Genomic DNA, 20,413 nt, shown 5'->3' with positions numbered 1-20,413 from the left:
TTGCCAATTAGATTGTGTAAAGCAGCTTGAAAAAAGATACCATACTCTAGCTCTCCCACAGCCCATTCCTATTCTTTCCTAATGGGTCTAATGTACAGTATAGGATGTTTTTGTGAATAAGAAAAGGGGAAAATGTGCAGGTTTCCTGCTTTGTATTGAAATGCTGTATATATTACTGTCAAAAATACAAACAGATTCAAAAAGGATGTAATGGCAGAAAGAGGTTTTTTAATTAATGACTTTATGAAAATCCTCTGTAATAATGACAGGCAAAATGCAAGACCAACTGACTTGATTTATACAGCCAAAGTGGTGAATCGTGGCTGGGTGTTGCACTGAGAATTATCACCAGCCACTTCTTCCATACACGTAAGGTGGGGAAGTTTGCAGCTGTATATTTTTTATCTTATAAATGAGGTGATTTTAAACAATACAATGAAAATAAGCGTTGAGACCCTAGATAGTGTCGTCCATTTATCATTAGCTGGATGCAGTTTGAATGAACATGCTTACATAGATATCTATGTATATTAATCATAAAGCCAGTCACTGGACAGTGGTGGAATACTGAAATGCATAATTTATATATATTTTTAAAAAACAAATGGGGCATAATTTATAAGCTCACCTTCAGATGTGGCGTACACAGTGAATTGCTTTGGAAACAACAAACACATCAATGTGAGATGCCGTTTCTTGAGAAGGCAGGGACGGAAATAATTGAAGAGAGCAGTGCCTTAATTTAAAACTCTGTTGAAAGGGGTTGAAAAAGCTGACTTTACATTCAGTTTATACGTTGAGACCAATGCCGAATAAGCTGCATCGAGGTGCGTCGGCTGCCATCTTGGCTGACACAGCAGAGACTGAACCAGAGACCTCCAGAGCTAAAAAGCATGAGCTGCCACAGCTTGAACTGAAGAGCCAAAGCTTTGCAGCTAGGACAACTCCTGTCCTTTGTGGATTGATGCAGCGGGGGACCTATAACATATATTCTCCAGTGTGTTACATAGGCACTGCTAGCCAGCTGACTACTCCTGTTTTAATTCCTTATCTCTAAAACCAATGGAGAGAGCTACTTTTCTCACACCAACCAGAATTTGATTCTCAAAACACCTAAGATGACTAGCATATGACTTCTAGCTGGTGAGATCAGAATCACAAATACTGCAAGTGGGGTAATAGTTTTAAGGAAAGCTGCAGAATTTTAGGGCCCAAGCACCTGCATGTATGTGTTTACGTTGAACCAAGGTTATGATATGGCAGTTATTCAAGAGTTACATGGTGCTCGTTTGTGCAGAGCACAGTAATTTGTAATATAATCAAGGATGGTTTGGATGGGTTTCTGATTTCAGAAGCAGAATTTGGACTTGGCTGACCTAGGAGCTAAGTGTAAAGGTCTCAGACATGAGGAGATAATTCAGCGCCAAAAAGATGCACTGACTGAGCTCCGAGACAGAATCAAGACACTGGAAAAGACTCAGTCTTTAAGTAAGTCCAGGACACCGTTCTTCTGCTAGAACATTTCTCGGTAATTGTGTAGAGTGAATATAATTGAAAGGGATACTGGGCTCTTGTACAACAGTGAAAGAAATCAAATTTGTGATGTTGGGATTGCTAAATTTTCATAGTATATCATGACTAGGGCCCCAGTCCTTCTAAGACTTACCCACGTGCTTAATATTGAGCACATGAGTAGTCCCATGCAAGAAAATAGGAATACTTAGATCGGGGTGGCCAGCCTGTGGCTCCGGAGCCGCATGCGGCTCTTCAGAAGTTAATATGCGGCTCCTTGCATAGGTGCCGACTCCGGGGCAGGAGCTAAAGACGCCAACTTTCCAATGTGTCAGTGGTGCCCTGGCTCTGCCCCAGGTCCTGACTCCCACTCCACCCCTTCCCCAGAGCCTCCCCCCCCCCCGGAGCCTCTTTCATGCTATGAAACAACTGATTATGGTGGGCGGGAGGCATGGGGAGGGAGAGGGAAGTGCTGATTGGCGGGGCTACCGGCGGGCAGGAGGCACTAGGGGTGGGATGAGGGGAGCAGACGGGGAGGCTGCTGACCTATTACTGTGGCTCTTTGGCCATGTACATTGGTAAATTCTGGCTCCTTCTCAGGCTCAGGTTGGCCACCCCTCACTGAGATGCTTAAAGTTAAGCATGCGTGTAAGTCTTTGCATGAGTGGGACCTGAACCAGTAGAACATTTAAAGCTAGGAAAGCCAACTACCCTACACTGCGCAGCCATTGCCCTTACAGGGCCAAACCCTGCTCTTGCTTTCACCAGTGTGACTCGATAGAGTTGAATGGATTTACACTTCTGCAAAACCAGGCCCACCGTTAAATGATAATAGGTGCATACCGTGTATCATTCAAAGACAGTCAAGTGTGTACGGGTATATACGTATGAAGGGGCTCTATTCTGCTCAGAGGTTAGCAAAATGAATCCGCAAGAACAACCCTTTCAGCTCTGTTTACTATATTCTAAGATTCAGATACGGAGCAGAGTTCTGACTAGACGTCGAAATATCATGGGCCACATCTACTCCTGATATAAGCAGGCACAACGCCACTTAAGTCAATAGTTTTGCCTGCTTATACCAGCAACGAACTTGGCTCTGCGAGAAGTATTAATACAGTAAATTACATGTGTTTTTACAGTAAGGTTCCTTTCCTGTTTTAATTTAACTTTTTTTAATTATTCTCGCTCCAGGTATGCCTATATCTGAAGCTGGGCAAAGGGATTCCCAGCTCGTGTTGACATACTCACGTTGGCTTTCATCGAGCTAACCCGCTAAAAATAGTAGTGTAGCAGCATGGCTAGCCCACGCTGAGTACAAATGTGCCTGAACCCCCTGGGTACACACTTAACACTGCTAGCTTGTGCCACTGCTGGCTGTGGTACCCGGCAACACTGTCATATGTGGTTCGCTAGCTAGATCAGAGCTTGTGTGAGTATGTCTATGGGAGCTGGGAATCCCACCCCTAGCTCCCAGTATAGAAGTAGCCCCATTCTCTGTCCACAATTTATACATCTTCAGGAAAATATTGAAGATAGGTATAACCCCCATAAACTTCCAGGATTAGAATAGTAATTTCCAGTGCAATCCCTAGATTTCAAACCTTGAGTACATTGTCTGATTACTAGATTTATTGTGGGTTCTGTTCCTGATTTTATGAGAAATACATTCCATGTGTTACCCGTTTTATATTTATATTTTTACAGGAAAATTTCTTCAGGAAATTTTGAGATCTATTATTAAAACAGTGTGCTTTTAGTAAACCCATTACATCTTACATGTGACAACGTAACAACTCTGTGTGGGGGGTTTTCTTGTTCCCTTAGCTGTTAAAGAGAAGGTTCCTGAGCCACTTATAGTGCTAAAGAAAGACCTATCTGAGAAAATAGCTCAGAAAATAGGCTTAGAAAAGGAACGTGTGCCATCATCAATAAAAAAAATGGAGGCCAAGGTAAACAGAATTTTATATATTATTTTAGTTGTGGTTTCATTAGAATACGTAGGAACGTCTTTAAGGTGCAATAAGAAAACTACAGATAAATATTCCTTAATACCTTTGACTTTTTAGTACAGTTCCTGAAGTCATCTGTCTTTACAAAAAGTGACTTCCTGTAACTATATCTACATAGAACTTTTCCAATATCTCTCTCCTTTAACTCAGCATTACACAATGAATGTTGAGTTAACACTTTTAGGCTGAGATTTTCAAAGCTGCATAGGAGATTCAGACACCCAGTTCTCAATATTTTTCACTTCAGTAGAACAGTGCTGATTTATACCAGCAGAGGATCTGGCCCCACTGCCCGTACATCCTCTCTGGATCCATCTTTCTAGCTGCCTTTAGGCTGTGAACCATGTAAAAAGGCAGCAAAATGTATATGGAGAACAATAAAGGAACTGCTCTGATAGTGTGAATAACTGTAAAAAAACAAGGAGGCCAACTGGTGGAATCAAGTGGCTTTTAAGTTGAAGTGAATGTTTTGATGCTCAGATTTATAGTTTTTTAAATCATTTTCTGCCTTAAAAAGTCAATGGTAATATGGGCAAGCTCTAGCTAAAGACAAGAGTGTGCTAGCAGGAAAAATAAACAGTACACATACCGCCAGTAATCACTGGGCACTGAGCAAGAGGTGAACCCTAATTAAAAGCAGGTAGAAAGCTTCATGTGAAGGTGGTGCCCCTTTGAGGGTGGATAAGAGAGGAAAGAGGCATGGTTAACCAGAAATCAAGTGTGTTTAACATATAATCTAGTGTTTTATCAGATACTTGCTGACAGACCCTTTGTTTAGACCCGATGCTGTACTTTGCACAACATAATAGGCCTTCTGACAGCCAGAAGTGACACACTTGACAAGGTGTCAAGTTGCAGTGGGGGAGGTTTAGATTGGATATTAGGAAAAACTTTTTCACTAAGAGGGTGGTGAAACACTGGAATGCGTTACCTAGGGAGGTGGTAGAATCTCCTTCCTTAGAGGTTTTTAAGGTCAGGCTTGACAAAGCCCTGGCTGGGATGATTTAACTGGGAATTGGTCCTGCTTTGAGCAGGGGGTTGGACTAGATGACCTTCTGGGGTCCCTTCCAACCCTGATATTCTATGATTCTATGATTCTATGATTTTTTCACCACAGCTTTGGGTTGTTGTGGTTGTTTTGTTTGTTTGTTTTCTGTGGGAGGGAGAACAGGATTTGGTCTACAAGTAGTAAGGCGATCCATTACTCTATCTATTTCAGCTTCCAAGCCATTTTCCCAACACATATTCAAATGTAGCCTTAGAGAGGACAGCAAAGTTGGAAATGTCTGACGCTTTAGACCTCAGCGAGAAGATGGTATGTAAATAAAAGACAAGGTACAATCACATTCAGGAACTGTATATTGTGGGTCCTGTTAAAGTCAGTTTCAGAATTTAGTGATCAGCTTCCAGGTACCCTGGGAATCTCATGTATTTCTTAGAGTATGAATTCATATCTTCAGGAACTTCAAAACCTCTGTTAGCTGCCTGGGAAATATACAGTCTGAGGAGCTCCCAATGGCATGTGTTTCCTTTCCCTTCAATTTTAACCTCCAAAAAAATGTTCCCTTAAAAGACCTTAGATCTTTGAATGTCTCCTTAGCATGGCATTAAAATAAAGCCTAAATGATTTATGGAGCCAGACTGCCCTCCAGCAAATGGGCCCCTTCAATGGCATGACAGCTTAGAACTGTCGTGGATATGCGCTGGAGTATGCTTTGCCTTAAAAGAAGAGAGGATATGTAGGAATAAATAGCCTGAGACATAGGGATTTTTAAAATGTATTTAAATGTGTTGGGAGAAAGTGCCATTCTTAACCTTCTCTAAAACACAGACCACACACTGTGTAAAGCCAAACACTCAGCCCCTTTCTGAGGTTTGGCAATTTAGCAATGTTTAGTTCAAGCCTTCAAGCTGAGCTGCTCCTAGGGTTCCTACCTCTGAACTGCTCTTCTGTCTCTACTGCCGCCTGCCTTGTAGCAGAATGGGATTATGAGCCACGCGTATTAGTGAAACAGCAAAACACACTAAATACTTTTCCATCAGAATAAAAAATTACTAACAGGGCAGGGTGTTTCCATCAAAGATTACCAAGCCTGTTGTTGCCTGTGCGTTGCATGATATAAGAAGGGCTGTGTATATAGAGAAGGGGGAAGGATAGCTCAGTGGTTTGAGCATTGGCCTGCTAAACCCAGGGTTGTGAGTACAATCCTTGAGGGGGCCATTTAGGGATTAGGCCAAAAATTGGGGATTGATCCTGCTGTGAGCAGGGGGTGGGACTAGATGACCTCCTGAGGTCCCTTCCAACTCTGATATTCTATGATCCTAAACTTCAGGAGTGTTCTGTATGCGAATAAATGGTTGGGTATCCCTCTGACTGACTGGAAGTGGAAGACAGAACCAAAAATCCAGTAAAACAACTGGTTCAACTCCAGTGCTGTATTGAGGTGGAAGGAGTTTTTGATATATCTTATGTATCAGTCTAGGCCTTTATAGCCTGCCCATCATCTGAATGCTTCACCTGTGTCAGAGACTCTCCAATCTTTCCACTTTAGAAGAGGTTATCTGAGTGACACCTCTCCGCTTCCCCACAGTTTGGGTCTGAGAATGTTTCAACCTGATCCTGCATATCCCCAGTAATGGCTTTGTGAGCCACTGCTGAGAACCGCTGCCCTAGGACACAGTCAGTGCACTGACTCATCTTGTCTCTATTTATGTCCCAATTACTGTGTGATATTTATCTCCTCTTTTTTAAAATGTGCTGATCATCATCAAAGCACTGTAAATAAAATCTCCCTATTTTAAACCCAATAGCGACATTTCATCCTGGTTCTACTTCCTGGAGAACAACACTGAATCCCCCTACTGTATTTTCCACTGCATGCAACCGATGAAGTGAACTGTAGCTCACGAAAGCTTATGCTCAAATAAATTTGTTAGTCTCTAAGGTGCCACATGTACTCCTTTTCTTTCTCCAGCGTCTAGTTAGTTTCGAGTCCTTATGCCTCCATTACATGGGCATTGTGACAACCCAAGAAATAGTGACTTTAGAACCATTGGATGCTGATCCAGTTCTGCACCTAACTGCTTCATAGTCAAATTAGTTTGTCTAATACATTATGAATGAATTATTTGGTACATTATTGTTCTGCTTGATTCCTTAGGAACACAAAAGAGGCTAAGGAAAAAAATAGGTTAAATTTAAATGAAGAGGCTTGCACACAGTAGTTTATGTACTACCTTTTAATCCTTTACACTAAAGTAAAATGAAAGCCGATGGGTTGAGCAGTGTGATATTTTTCTAATAAGGAGTCAGCACACCTAGTAAATAATTCACTCTCTCCTCTTCATACAGTATCTAAACTTAATTCATGCTCTTGGAAGTCTGATGAATGTGAAGGAGCTGACAGGAATGCAGTCTGTTAAGCATCTTTCTCAGGATGAGAGAGAAAAAGTGAGAATGGAGCGACAGAAGGACCTTGAGCTGCTGTACGATAAGATCAGTAAACTCAAGAGTCGGCTAGAAAGGAAAGAAGAACTACTGAAAGAGTATGAGTCAGACATTGGACAACTCAGGTAGAGAAAACACACTTACTTACTATTTACTAAGAGTCGTGACCGTGGATCCAGCTGTTTTAGCAAAAAGACCCAAAACGGTGACAAAAAATTGTGAGAAATTTAGTGGAAGGAGAATATTTACAATTCAGTTTTAATTACAGGATACTTTTGTTTCTATAAAAACATTCACTATGTTATTGCGTGGAAATAAAGCTGGCGTAGCTAGGAAATGCCCTTTTTGAACTTCATAGCTCTCTAAAATGGTATCTTCTAAGGCCACATCAAGCTAACCCAGGGATTCTCAAACTGGGGGTCAGGACCCCCTCAGCGGGTCGCAAGGTTATTACATGGGGGGCCGCAAACTCTCAGCCTCCACCCCAAACCCCGCTTTGCCTCCAGCATTTATAATGGTGTAAAATATATAAAAAAGTGTTTTTAATTTATAAGGGGGGGTCGCATTCAGAGGCTTGCTATGTGAAAGGGGTCACCAGTACAAAAGTTGGAGAACTACTGAGCTAGCCAAGTAAATAAATGAGCAATTCTATTTAAAAACTAACCATACAAGATGACACAATGTCTATTATTGTACTAAATACCTATGTGTTGTTAGGATTGTCCATTACAGGCTATGTCTGGAAACTGTATGCCCAGTTTTCAAAAATGGATATTTTAATAGGACATCCACATTCTGAGCCCCTATATCAGCACTTAGGCATTCATTCATTTTAAGCATCTGAGTGCCCATTTGAAATCCTAAGTTTAGGGCTGGTCACTTAACTACCTACCATAGAAACTCAAATTTGAAAATAGGATCCTGCAGATGAAAATGATATCTAAAGGTTTGTAGTATGAGCAGAGGGACATCTGCTGCTTTTATTCTACAGCAACATTACTCTTGTCTGTTTTTCCTGTTCGAGATTTATTATTAGTAACAGATATAATAATTATATAGTCTTTAATCATTTATACGATTCTTTGAAGAATCCATGGCAAGTAATGCGGTGTTATTCTGCTTAATCATATGCATCACATGTGGTGTTTGTCTTGTACTAGAAAAATGTCTAAACCATTTGGAAAATGAAGCCAAAAAGAACAGTGGAGTGTTGGATGAGATTCTCTGGAATCTCTGGTTAATACTCCACCCTGAAATTGAAGGGAAGGTTGGGGTTATTTCGCTGCCTGTGAAGAAATCCCCATCCCTGTGGATAGTAAAGTCTCCCTAACAGAACTATTTATCTCTGGGACTCATTAAAATGCTTTTTAAAGGAATTTTTGTGTACTTTAAAATGTACAAAATTGCCCCAAATATGCAGGTGTTTTCAACATAATTCCTAAGGAAGGAACTCCCAGGAGCCCCTACTGAGTCTTCACCTAGTGTTCCCAATCATACACACCGAATGCTGTGTTGTGCTATCCTCACGCTCCATGTACTTTGCAGAAATCAAGTATAAACATTCCTAATAAACACACTCAGTATGGTCTGTGGTTTGATGCTACCTCCTTGCTTGGTTGTGGTTATGAGAAAGCATTTTTGTTTCAATAGGATGAGTAAATTCCCCATCACGAGCCACTTCTTTCAGCAGAAACATGCACCCTAAAGAGAGGGGTTTATCACGGACTAAGGAGAAATTTTTGTGGGAAATCCTTGTTAAAACATTTTCAGCATTTCACAGGAAAAAACAGGGGGCCTGTTTCTCATTTACACTAAGGCCTTTTCCATGCCTCTGGTAGTGTAAAGGAGCCTTAGCCCTGGTCTACACTACGAGGTTAGGTCGAATTTAGCCACGTTAGGTTGATTTTAAAATGGATGCGTCCACACAACCAACTCCGTTCCGTCGACTTAAAGGGCTCTTAAAATCGACTTCTGTACTCCTCCCTGGCGAGGGGAATAGTGCTAAAATCGACCTTGCTGGATCAAATTTGGGGTAGTGCAGTCGCAAAACAACGGTATTGGCCGTGACCATGCAGTCCCCCCAGAATTGCAAACGAGCTCCAGCATGGACCGAAAGGGAGACACTGGATCTGATTGCTGTATGGGGAGAAGCATCTGTGCAGGCAGAACTCAGAGCAAAAAGAAGAAATGCCAATATATTTGCCAAAATCTCACAGGGCATGATGGAGAGACGCTACAACAGGGACACACAGCAGTGCCACGTGAAAGTTAAGGAGCTGAGGCAAGCCTACCAAAAGACAAAGGAGGCAAATGGGTGCTCTGGGTCAGACCCCCCATACATGCTGCTTCTATGATCAGCTGCATGGCATTCTAGGGGGGATTCTACTACTACCCCACCACTGTCCGGGGACACCTGCAGGGGGAGAGTCTCACACAATAAGGAGGAGGATTTTATGAATGAGGAAGAGGAGGAGGAGGAGGAGAATGTGCAGCAGGTAAGCGGTGAATCCGTTCTCCCCGGCAGCCAGGACTTTTTCATCACCCTGGACCCAATACCCTCCGAAGGTGGGATCCCTGACCCTGAAGCTGGAGAAGGCAGCTCTGGTGAGTGCACATTTGTAACTACAGTACAGGGTTTAAAAGCAATAGTGTTTAATGTTTGATTTGCTCCAACGAATTGGGATGCATTTGCGGCCAGTACAGCTACTGGAAAAGTCTGTTCACATGTCTGGGGATGGAGCGGGAATCTTCCAGGGACATCTCCATGAAGCTCTCCTGGAGGTACTCTGAAAGACTTTGCAGAAGGTTTCTGGGGAGGGCTGCCTTATTTTAAGTGCTATAAGGACACTTTACCACGCCAGGCCAGTAGCAAGTAGTCTGGAATCACTGCAGCACAAAGCATGGCAGCGAATGGTCCTGGGTTTTGGTCACATTCAAGCAACATTCAGTCTATATCTTTCTGTGTTAGCCTCAGGAGAGTGATATCATTCATGGTCACCTGGTTGAAATAGGGGAATTTTTGTAAGGGAATAGTAAAAGGACCCCGTTCATGCTTGGCTGTTTGCGCTTGGCTAAAAGGGATCATCCCGGAGAATAGCCACACAGCGGGGGGAGGGGTGAAAGGATCATCCCAGAGAATAGCCACGCGGTAAAGGGTGGAGGGAGGTGTGTGCTGCATATCCACCCGAAAACCACAGCCCCTCCTTTTAAATATGAAACCCAACCCATTGCTTACTATGCGAAAGGGTGGTGCTGCAGTTTGAAACCATTCCCACATGTTATGTGTAAGAAGCCAACCCCACGTACCCTGGGCCTTACCATGGCTGCCTGGAAACTGAATTTTGTTGCCCAGCCATGTGTGATGTGTCACCATACCGACAGGCATTCAATATAAAAGGTAAAATGCGACCTTGTACCTAAAGCACATGTGCTGCTGTGAAATGCTTGATTCACTGTGAAAGAGTATCATCTTAAATTTTACTCACCCTTTTTATCTCCCCCCCAGGTGCAAATGTTTCTACGCTCCTCCTATCATTTCCGTCTCTGAGGTTATCGCAGATTAGAAAGCGAAAAAAATGCACTCGTGATGGCATGTTTTCTGAGTTCATGCAGTCCTCCCGCACTGATAGGGCACAGCTTAATGCATGGAGGCATTCAGTGTTAGAGGCCAGGAAAGCATTAAGTGAGCACGAAGAGCGGAGGCAGGAGCGTGAAGAGTGGAGGCAGGAGGCAATGCGAGGCTAATGGGAGAGCAAACGGACATGATGAAGCATCTGTTGGAGCTGCAGATTTCCTGCACATTTCCCAGAGTCACTACCCTTGATAACAGAATGTCAATGATTGCACTGGCTACCTGGATCACAGCAGCCCCCATAGTAGACTTGCCCACTCCAAATTGATTCCCGACTGACCGGTAGCAGTCAGGCGTTGCAAGCTTCCACAGGGCTATCACCACTCACTTCTCAACTATCAGGGCAGCTCTCATCTTGGTATTCCTGCACTTCAGGATGGGGGAAAGCAACTCACAGAGTTCCAGGAAAGTGGCCTTACGCACGCGAAAGTTTTGCAGCCACTGTGAATCATCCCATACCTGCAACACTATGCGGTCCCACCAGTCTGTGCTTGTTTGCGGGGCCCAGAATTGGCATTCCACTGTATCAGCCAGCCCTACTGCCGCCACTATGTCCCAAATGCCACAGCTCGTGCTTTCAGGAACATCTGTGTCCATGTCCTCATCAAAATCCTCCTCATGCTGACGTCTCTTAGCCCGGTTCTGCATATACTCCAGGATAATACGCGAGGTGTTTACAATGCTCACCACAGCAGCGGTGACAGTGAGCTGAGCTGAGCTGAGCGGGCTCCATGCTTGCCATGGTATGGCACCTGCACAGAAAAAAGGCGAGAAACGATTGTCTGCCATTGCTTTCACGAAGGGAGGGGTGACTAACAACATGTACCCAAAACCACCTGCGACAATGTTTTTGCCCCATCAGGCATTGGGAGCTTAACCTAGAATTCCAATGGGTGGCAGAGACTGCGGGAACTGTGGGATAGCTACCCACAGTGCACCGCTCCATAAGTCGATGCTAGCCACGGTAGTGAGGACGCACTCCACCGACTTTATGCGCTTAGTGCGGACATATGCAATCGACTGTATAAAATCGATTTCTAAAAATCAACTTCTATAAAATTGACCTAACTTCATAGTGTAGACATACTCTTAAAGTGGATGTAAATGTAATTTATCCTCTCTTTTTAAGGCCCCTTACACTGCCAGAGGTGTATCAAGAGGCTGTCGTGTAGATGAGAATAAAGCCCAGAATACTTTACCTCTTCTGTTTTGTACAGGGCGAATAAGGTCTCTCTGCAAGCGTACCAGGCCGAGATAACTAAACTGGAAGATGATGTCTATAGAGAAGCAGAAGAGAATGCTCTGCTAAAAGAGGCTCTAGAGAGGACACAGTTCCAGCTGAATCAGGAGAAAAGGTTGAACAGAGCAGTTAAACTGCATAAGGTAATGGTCTAGGGACAAAAGTCATGGCAGTGCTTCCATGAACCTGGTACCTAAACATCCTCTTCTGCAGCTGTGTGTTGGGCAGTAACCTAATTATTTAGGGGGCTGACTTTTGGTAGGTCCTGCTTGAAAACATCCTCACTGAGGCAGGCACCGATGAAAGATTATATTATAGCTGCAGGGTTAACACTGAGATGTCACCCTGCAATCCAAACGCCACAGAACAAGACCCTGCAAGTTTTGACTTGGATATGTGGAGGTGGGAAGGGAGCTAATCACAAACAGGTAGTAAGCTGGAAGGGCCTCTGCCTGTCTATCTTTGCACAGGATTTGGAAGATCCCAAGGAGCCTGTCACCTTAGTATGTAACCAAGAATAGAACTGGCTGAGATTTAGGACAAGAATAGCAGTACATTTGCTATTGTTTCCTTGATTTCTCTAATCTGTCTGTGTAGTGTCATAAGCTTGGAGAATGCTCTGTAGCCCCAAAAGGCCATATGATAAGTGGTTTTATCCAGACTTTCATATTTAGTTGATGCTTTGGGTCTTCATCAAAATGACCCTTAGAAGAGTGAATTGCACATTGGTACAAGTTAAGACAATTCATGTTTGAAGGAAGTATTGAGATTAAACAATAATTGCCAGCAGTTAGGTGCTTTTTTCATTGCAGCTTGCTGTTGGCTTTGGGGAATGTGAGTAACTCAGTCCGCTTGAGTCAGGAGAGTGAGTTTGTGTGTGTATGGGGGTGAGGGGGATGTGAGAAAACCTGGATTTGTGCAGGAAATAGCCCAACTTGATTGTCATGCACATTGTGTAAAGAGTTGTCACTTTGGATGGGCTATCACCAGCAGGAGAGTGAATTTGTGTGGGGGGGTGGAGGGTGAGAAAACCTGGATTTGTGCTGGAAATGGCCCACCTGATGATCACTTTAGATAAGCTATTACCAGCAGGACAGTGGGGTGGGAGGAGGTATTGTTTCATATTCTCTGTGTATATATAAAGTCTGCTGCAGTTTCCACGGTATGCATCCGATGAAGTGAGCTGTAGCTCACGAAAGCTTATGCTCAAATAAATTGGTTAGTCTCTAAGGTGCCACAAGTACTCCTTTTCAGTCCGCTTTGTTGGTCTTATCAGATTTGGAGTCCTATTTAGTTCTGATGTGTCTCAGCTGTATTTTTGATAGGATGTCCAAGGCAAGATTTGCAATTGGATGTCATTTTACTGGTATTTTCACCCAGAGCCATTTAGAGGAACTGGAGAAGAGAAGTGAAAAGTTGTCACCATGTCGTACCTGTTCACAAAAAGACAGAGCCAGGAAGGTATGCATATGTCTGAACACTTGCTCATAGTAACAGGATCAGTGTAATCATTTTGCCTAACTTATAAGAGATGGACTTCAGCCCATCTAATAATAATTCATTTGTGTGTCATAACACCCGTGAATGAAGAGATTGAACTGGCCCAGCAATGTGAATGAAGAGCTGTCAGTAAGGTAGCAGTAATATTAATGGCATTGATCCAAAGAACTCAAAGCAGAAACCCCGTTACACAGAATGGGAAACCGAGGCACAGGGAAGTTAAGTAACTCATTCAAGATCACATACCCAGCTGGAGGCAGGAACAGAACCCAGCTCTCCTGATTTCTAGTCCCCTGTTCTGACCACAGTGAAGTAGGTGAAAGCTAGTGCTGCAACTGAATGAACAGCAGGAGGGAAGCAGCAACAAACCGTGGAGGGGAGGAAGTGCACACAGCAGGAGCCTGGGGAGCAGATGACAACACAGGGAAAACTGGGAGGGGCTGCCAAAGAAGGAGGGAGCCATGTATGGAATTAAAATGGGCCAAATTTGGACCATAAGTGAAATGACTATAATTCCATAGAGGCGCTCAAGCTCTCAGTGTATGTACATCCTGAACTCCTCAGGGGAACTCTGGCCTCTTCATTCCTTAGTTGACTATTGTTATTTCTATGTGAAAGGCACTACAAACACCAACAGGTACAGAATTTGAAATTTCTGCAAGCTCTACCTAGAGAACCTTTTGAAAACGTTGTACATTTCAAAGCTGCAAGCATACAGCAGTGCAGAGTCATCCTCTCCCTACACTTGGGTGTCTGGACTGTGCATGGCTTTTTCTGATTACATAACGAGTTAGTGAACTGTAGATTCTTGCAGTAAACCCCCTATCATACTGCGTAAAGTTATGGTTCTCTTAACCACTTGGTCAGCCTAAGACAATCACCTTAATTAACCTGTGCTCTGTCTAATGCATTCTATGCCTAATTAACCCATTGATTGTAAATCTCCTTTTATAGAACCTGGGTAGAATTTTCAAAAGTGCCTTAGTCCCTCTATAAGTTAAATGAGATTTATTTTGCTTAGGCCCTTTTGAAAATGTTACCCCCTACATCTGTAGGGGAAGACATTGCTGAAGCAATGATTTACCTTCTCTGCAGCTGAGAGGTCTTTTTTGTAAATCACACTCCGTTTATAGAATCTAAAGGTCTCCATATCTCTATCTGAAACAGAATTGTGCAGCATCTGTTATTTGCTTATGAAAATACCTAGTCCAGAAGGGCCCAATGGTCTTTCTCTTACGGATGTGGCCACACCATTTGCTTTAAGCATCTGTAAACACAAGGTATTACATTTTACTTTTTACCAGGTAGGAAATAATATGGTCTTGATACACCACACAGGGAGCTCACTCTAGTAAAGTGGTGCTTAGAATTTTTTAGTATATTTGGAATTTGTTTTAAAGATCCATTTCCTGGAGTCATGTGATTACCTGAGACTCTCAGCATTTATTTTTTTTAAAGTAAATCTCTGGCCGTCATCGTTGCAGAGAAAAGCCTGAAAATGTGATCCCCAGAGGCTCAAAATCCAGAAGGCAAAAGAATAAAAAGAACCCAAAATGTATTATTTTTCAACTCTCAAGATTTTTTAAACCAGTTGTCTCAATATGGGGGGCCTGACTCATTATTTTTGAATGCTTGGGATTGGCAGTCCTCTGAATTTGTTGTCACAAGTGGCATCTTTGCACTCACCACCCTTTAACTGTGGAGCACTGGTTTTAGTTCTCCCAGGTGCAAGGATGTACAGAGGGGATCCCAAGGTAGGGTTATGAACCAGTAATTGGTAATCTTCTTTACAGATCTACACCCACCTACCCTACACAGCTCACTTAAATCCCTAATATTCACTAGGCAGTCCACACAGATGAAACGAGATAATTTCTTTGTGACTTGTTGATCACTGCTTAGTTACCATAAAGCTCCATGTATACTTGTGGTGTTTCACAAATAATATCTGACATTCCCCTGTGAGGGAAGGAAAAGAAACTAGTACATTTCATTTGTATTAACAAGCAGATGCTTAAAAAACGAGGATCCAGCACCAGATTTCCCAGATCAGTAAGTAAGGATTATAAAGGGTAGGTCATGCATAACAAATCTGATTAACTTCCTTGTGGAAATGACAATGAGAGCTGACAGGAGAGAGGCAGCAGACGTAATCAACTAGGAGTTCAAGAGGGTTTAAACACAGTACCATCAAGGGAGAGAAGTACTGTGTATAAGATTAGTAATTACAGTGTTAATGACGAAAAATTGGCATAGTGACACTGGTCAGATAAGGAGAGGTGATGAGTGATGCAGGGATTGTCTTAACCTCTGGTCTTAGTCACACTCCAGAGAAAAGAACTTGTAGTAGCATGTACTAATTTTCAGAACAAATGCGGCTGGAAGGGAAACCAGGACATAAAAGAACAGAGCTTACTCAGAAGTGTGAGAAGAGAGTCAAGAAACAGGGAAAGGGATTCCTCTTGAAGGTCACATGCAGTCTGTTCATGAAAAGGAAGTGTAGATGATAGTGAAGGGAATATTTCTAAAATACTTCACCTCCCTTTGTCCTACTTCCTTGGCTCTGCACAATCACAAGTATCATCTTATAAAGCAGTGCCCCAATGTCCAGGCCCTTCAGACTTTGGTCTAATCTGCATTTATGCAAGTCACCAAATCATCAGACAAGTTAGCAGAATGCAGTGGGACTGGCATTCTCCTACAAACAGTTTCATCACTGCAGTAAACAGGAGTATAGCTCATTGGGATTAAAGTGCATTGGTAATGCTATGTGAGGCTGTGTGAGGAGTGTCATGTGTAAGGCACAGAAGGAAGTTGTCCCTCTCTGTTCGGCACTGGTGAGGCCTCGGAGCACTGTGTCCAATTCTGTGCCACACTTAAGGAAAGATGTGGACAAATGGGAGAGAGTCGAGAGGAGAGCAACAAAAATGATAAAAAATCTAGAAAACCCAGCCTTTGAGGAACGATTAAAAAAGCAGGCATGTTTAGTCTTGAGAAAAGAAGACTGAGGGGGGACCTGATAACAATCTTTAAATATGTTAAGGGCTGTTGTGAAACAGATGGTGATCAATTGTTCTCCGTATCTACTGAAGGTAGGACAAGAAGTAATGGACTTAATCGGCAGCCAGGGGATTTAGTTTAGATATTAGGGGGGAAATTAACAAATTAAGCTCTGGTATAGGCATCTAAGAGAGGTTGTGGAGTTCCCATCATCAGATGTTTTAAGAAGAAGTTGGACAGACACCTGTCAGGGATGCTCTAGGTTTACTAGGTCCTGCCACACCACAGGGGGCTGGACTTGATGAATTCTCAAGGTGCCTTCCAGCTCCATATTTTTATGATTCTGTGGTTTAACCCAGCTCTATCAGTAGCTCATTGTTACGAGGATTGAACTGAATCATTAAAAAATGGGTGCTTAAAGTTTGGCTCTGAGATTCATATTGAGGTATCATAAGTGGCCTGATTTTTCTTAAGTGCTGGATATGCAGCAGCTTCCACACACCGAACCAGGCCTCATCCTCTCATCCAGGCCTTCCATCTTGTGTGCTGCACTAACTAGATGCAGGCATCCTAGACAACACTTGCCCCACTGCACCTCCCTCCATGTGGTGTTACTGCTCCCCGGTACATGTGGGCAATCTACACTGGAAAGTTTACCCTTTGGTTTAAATTGCATAATACTGATGTGATGAACACATGAGCATGAGAAGGTTTACATTGCAATCTACAAATTGTCCCGTATAAGAACAATTTTTTAATCTCTCTCTGTCTCGCAGCCTGGACCCAAAACAAAATCATTCCCCGAAAAGCTGAAGACGACAGACCATGTGATAGAAACATTTAAGAGGAGAGCACATAGTAATGCCACCTCATAGGCGTTTCTCTTGCAAAAATCCTGTAGTAGGAATTTGCCAAGTACTGTAATACTGTTTGGGTTAGAGCTGTTATTAATTGTATTGTTTTGATGAGAATCCATTTAGCCCTTGTGTAAATATATGAAACGCTGCAGTGTATCTTGAATTACTTATGACTTGTTTTTTTTAAATATGTTGCTTATGTACCATATTGTATTTCTGATAATTAGAAGTGTAAGAAAAATGGTCATTTTAATACAAACTGATATATAAATTCAGAAGTGTATTTTTTATCTTTATAAGTATCCTTTTTTAAATAGTCTCAAACTCCTAAGGTCTGCTTAGGTTAAATTTTGTTATGCTGGTGTAGCTCACTTGAGCCCTAACACAGTCCTAAATCCAAGTAGATCCATGGTAGAGTTCCAGCATGAGGTATGAAAATGGACCACCAGGTTCTGACAACTAAATTCCAGAATTGCATAAATGTGACTGAACAGAACCATTCTGAGTCCATTGTGTAATTACAACCAATTGAAAGAATGCTGTTCATTTACTAGAATGTTACTTAAATAATACACTTGCATGAGCAATCTGGGAGCCACATTTGATAAGCAGCCTTAGGGACCAACCCAAATTCCCATATTCCGGTGAATACAGAACAGCAAGGGCTCACCTCTCTGTTACTCTGATCAGATGTATTATTTATTACTATAGCATTCTTGAAAACTAAAGGCTATTTTCCTTTGCAAAATCAGAGCAAAATGTTCGTACTAGTTACCACCCAAAATAATTCTTGATATCTGAGAAAGCTAATCTTGCTAAGTAGTGAGGTAGGTGTTAGCCCATTCGCTGCTGGGTCAGTGCAGTAAGCTAGTGGTTCTGGTACATACTGTCCCCACAGTCATTCTCCCTTTGTTGTATTCTGAACAGTTTGCACAGATCCTTTCAACAATGGGTAATTTGGATTCTAGGCTGTATAGATAAAGTCCTATTATATTGCAAATTGTCTACATTTTGGCACTAACAAACTGGCTCATTAGTGCTAAAATGTCCAGTGCGTGGACATGCTTTTGTCCGAGTCTCACTGCTAATGTTATGTATGGTACAATAGTCCGTAACTAGTAGCTCTTTTCTAGTGCAGGCTTGGTTTAGTTCCTAACACACTGGGTAAAGTCAGTCTCTCTTTAGGACTTGGCCTATTTTTCTTACCAGATGTGCAATGTGCTTCCATCTGTACAATGTCCTGAGTTTATTTTGGGACAATACATGACCTCACATGCCTGTTTTATTTTAACATTTTGCTCTGGCCCCGTCTATCTGTTCTGTTTGAACCTTTGCAGCAGTTCTTCCTTGAGCGTTTTTGGGGCATCATTATTTTGCAATCCTCATATATTGCCCTTCCCCCTGCCCTATAACATTAGCTAATTTCTATAGCTGCCGTACCTTGAATAATCTAGATTTGCATGTGGCTATCACTTCAGTATTGTCCCAAGGATTTGAAAAGTCTCCTCTGTCTTGCTTGTGATAAATTTAATCTTCTGATCAGCTGCTAGTAAGGTAATCATTACCAAACTAGCATATGCTCCCTTATTTCCTATGTTTTTTTCTTTCATACTCTCATCCATTGCTCTTCCCAGTGCACCAGCTGTAGATGTAGCTTTGCTAGAAGTGGAATACTTTCAGGTCATCTCAGAAGCTTGATCATAATTATTTTAATCTGCAGAGGGCAGTCACTCAGTGACTTCATAAAGAATAATTGATGTCTTGTGGTCAGTTTCAGACCCTTTATAGTCTAATTAAACGGTTCTCTAGCAAATACGTTTAGCAGTTTTTTTATCTATATGTCTACTTTCCATATGTCAGTCAATATTGTGTCTAAACAACAGGTCATCACTGATGATCAGACCTTTGCTCAAGTATGTTTTCAGATGTTTCAAGATATTTTGCAATACAGGGAAACTGCTAAGGTTATGAAGAGTCCTTGTGGCACATTAGAGACTAGCAAATTTATTTGGGCATAAGCTTTCGTGGGCTAAAACCTGGGTGCCACAAGGAATCCTTGTTGTTTTTGCTGATACAGACTAACAAGGCTACCCCTCTGAAACCTGTTAAGGTTATATCATTCCTGCAGAGCTCTGATGACACCAAAAATCAATAGCTTTGCCCTTGGTGCTCAGCATGTGATGCCAAAGGTCTAGTAACGTCCAACAATCTGAGAAGTTGAGGAAACTAGTACAAGCCATGTACTTAGTGTGTTACTGCCCTTCCCAAATTGTTAAAAATATATAAATAAAGTAAATTTGGCCTCATTTTCAGAGGTACTGAGCAACCGCAGCTTTCTGTGGAAGTTAGTGGGAACACATATGTGCTCAGCACCTTTGAAAATCAGGGAAATTATTTTTAAAAAGCTTATTTTTAATAGAATACCTATTCTCAAGATTCAGTGCACAGAGCCAATGTGCTACAATAACCTTTTCCAGCAACCTCATGCATGGAAATATCTACATCTTTGCAATTCACACTTGCATTGAGTCATTATTTTATCTCTGTATTTGGCACTGATCCAACCGCTGCTGGAATACTGTGTTCAGTTTTGGTGCCCATAATTCAAGAATGAAATAGATAAATTAAGGAAGGTACAGAAAAGAACCATGAGAATGAATAAAGGATTAGAAAACATGCCTTACAGTGAGAAGCAAAGACTTTAATCTATGTAGCTTAACAAAAAAAAGGTTAAGGTGTGACTTGATTACAGTCTGTAAGTACTGTATCTACATGGGGAACAAATATTTAATAATGGGATCTTCACTTCTAGTAGAGCAAGGTATAACACAATCCAATGATTGGACGTTGAAGTTAGACAAATTCGGACTGGAAGTATGATGTACATTTTTGACAGTGAGGATAATTAACTATTAGACAATTTATCAAGGGTCATGGTGTATTCTCCATCATTGACCATATTTAAATCAAGACCAGATGTTTTTCAAAAAGATCGGCTCTAGGAATTATTTTGGGGAAGTTTTCTGGAGTGTTATAGAGGAGGTCAGACTAGATGACAACAATGGTCCCTCTGGCTTTGGAATCTATGGAACAAGTTCTCCTTTATAGCTTAGACATATTTGTTTGCTTTGTTTATTTCTTCACCACTGCTCTGTACTTGATGGAACAGCTTCTGAAAAGTTGCTCCACTAATTCCATTATAAATGTTCTTTA

At 42.0% G+C, this 20,413-nt stretch overlaps 1 protein-coding gene across 17 annotated transcripts in view; it reads left to right on the top strand.

The window, feature by feature from the left end:
• The window catches only part of FHAD1 (forkhead associated phosphopeptide binding domain 1), a 66,569-nt gene extending 46,394 nt beyond the window's left edge, over positions 1–20,175 (top strand). For 7 of the 17 annotated variants that reach the window (XM_073317144.2, XM_073317147.2, XM_073317142.2 and 4 more), the window contains 7 exons: positions 1,353–1,488; positions 3,340–3,464; positions 4,744–4,839; positions 6,877–7,097; positions 11,821–11,986; positions 13,224–13,304; positions 17,120–20,175. In XM_073317144.2, the coding sequence (XP_073173245.2) occupies positions 1,353–1,488; positions 3,340–3,464; positions 4,744–4,839; positions 6,877–7,097; positions 11,821–11,986; positions 13,224–13,304; positions 17,120–17,218 (924 nt within the window). In that variant the 3' untranslated portion in view covers positions 17,219–20,175. The other 10 variants (XR_012155595.2, XM_073317143.2, XM_073317150.2 and 7 more) reach the window with 10 other exon arrangements.
• Positions 20,176–20,413: the final 238 nt, after the last annotated feature.

This window comes from Lepidochelys kempii, chromosome 18, assembly GCF_965140285.1.
Source record: "Lepidochelys kempii isolate rLepKem1 chromosome 18, rLepKem1.hap1, whole genome shotgun sequence".
In the NCBI taxonomy this organism is placed as follows: domain Eukaryota; kingdom Metazoa; phylum Chordata; order Testudines; family Cheloniidae; genus Lepidochelys; species Lepidochelys kempii.
The sequence above is the reverse complement of the archived record's forward strand: the minus strand, read 5'-3'. Positions and strand labels throughout refer to the sequence as shown.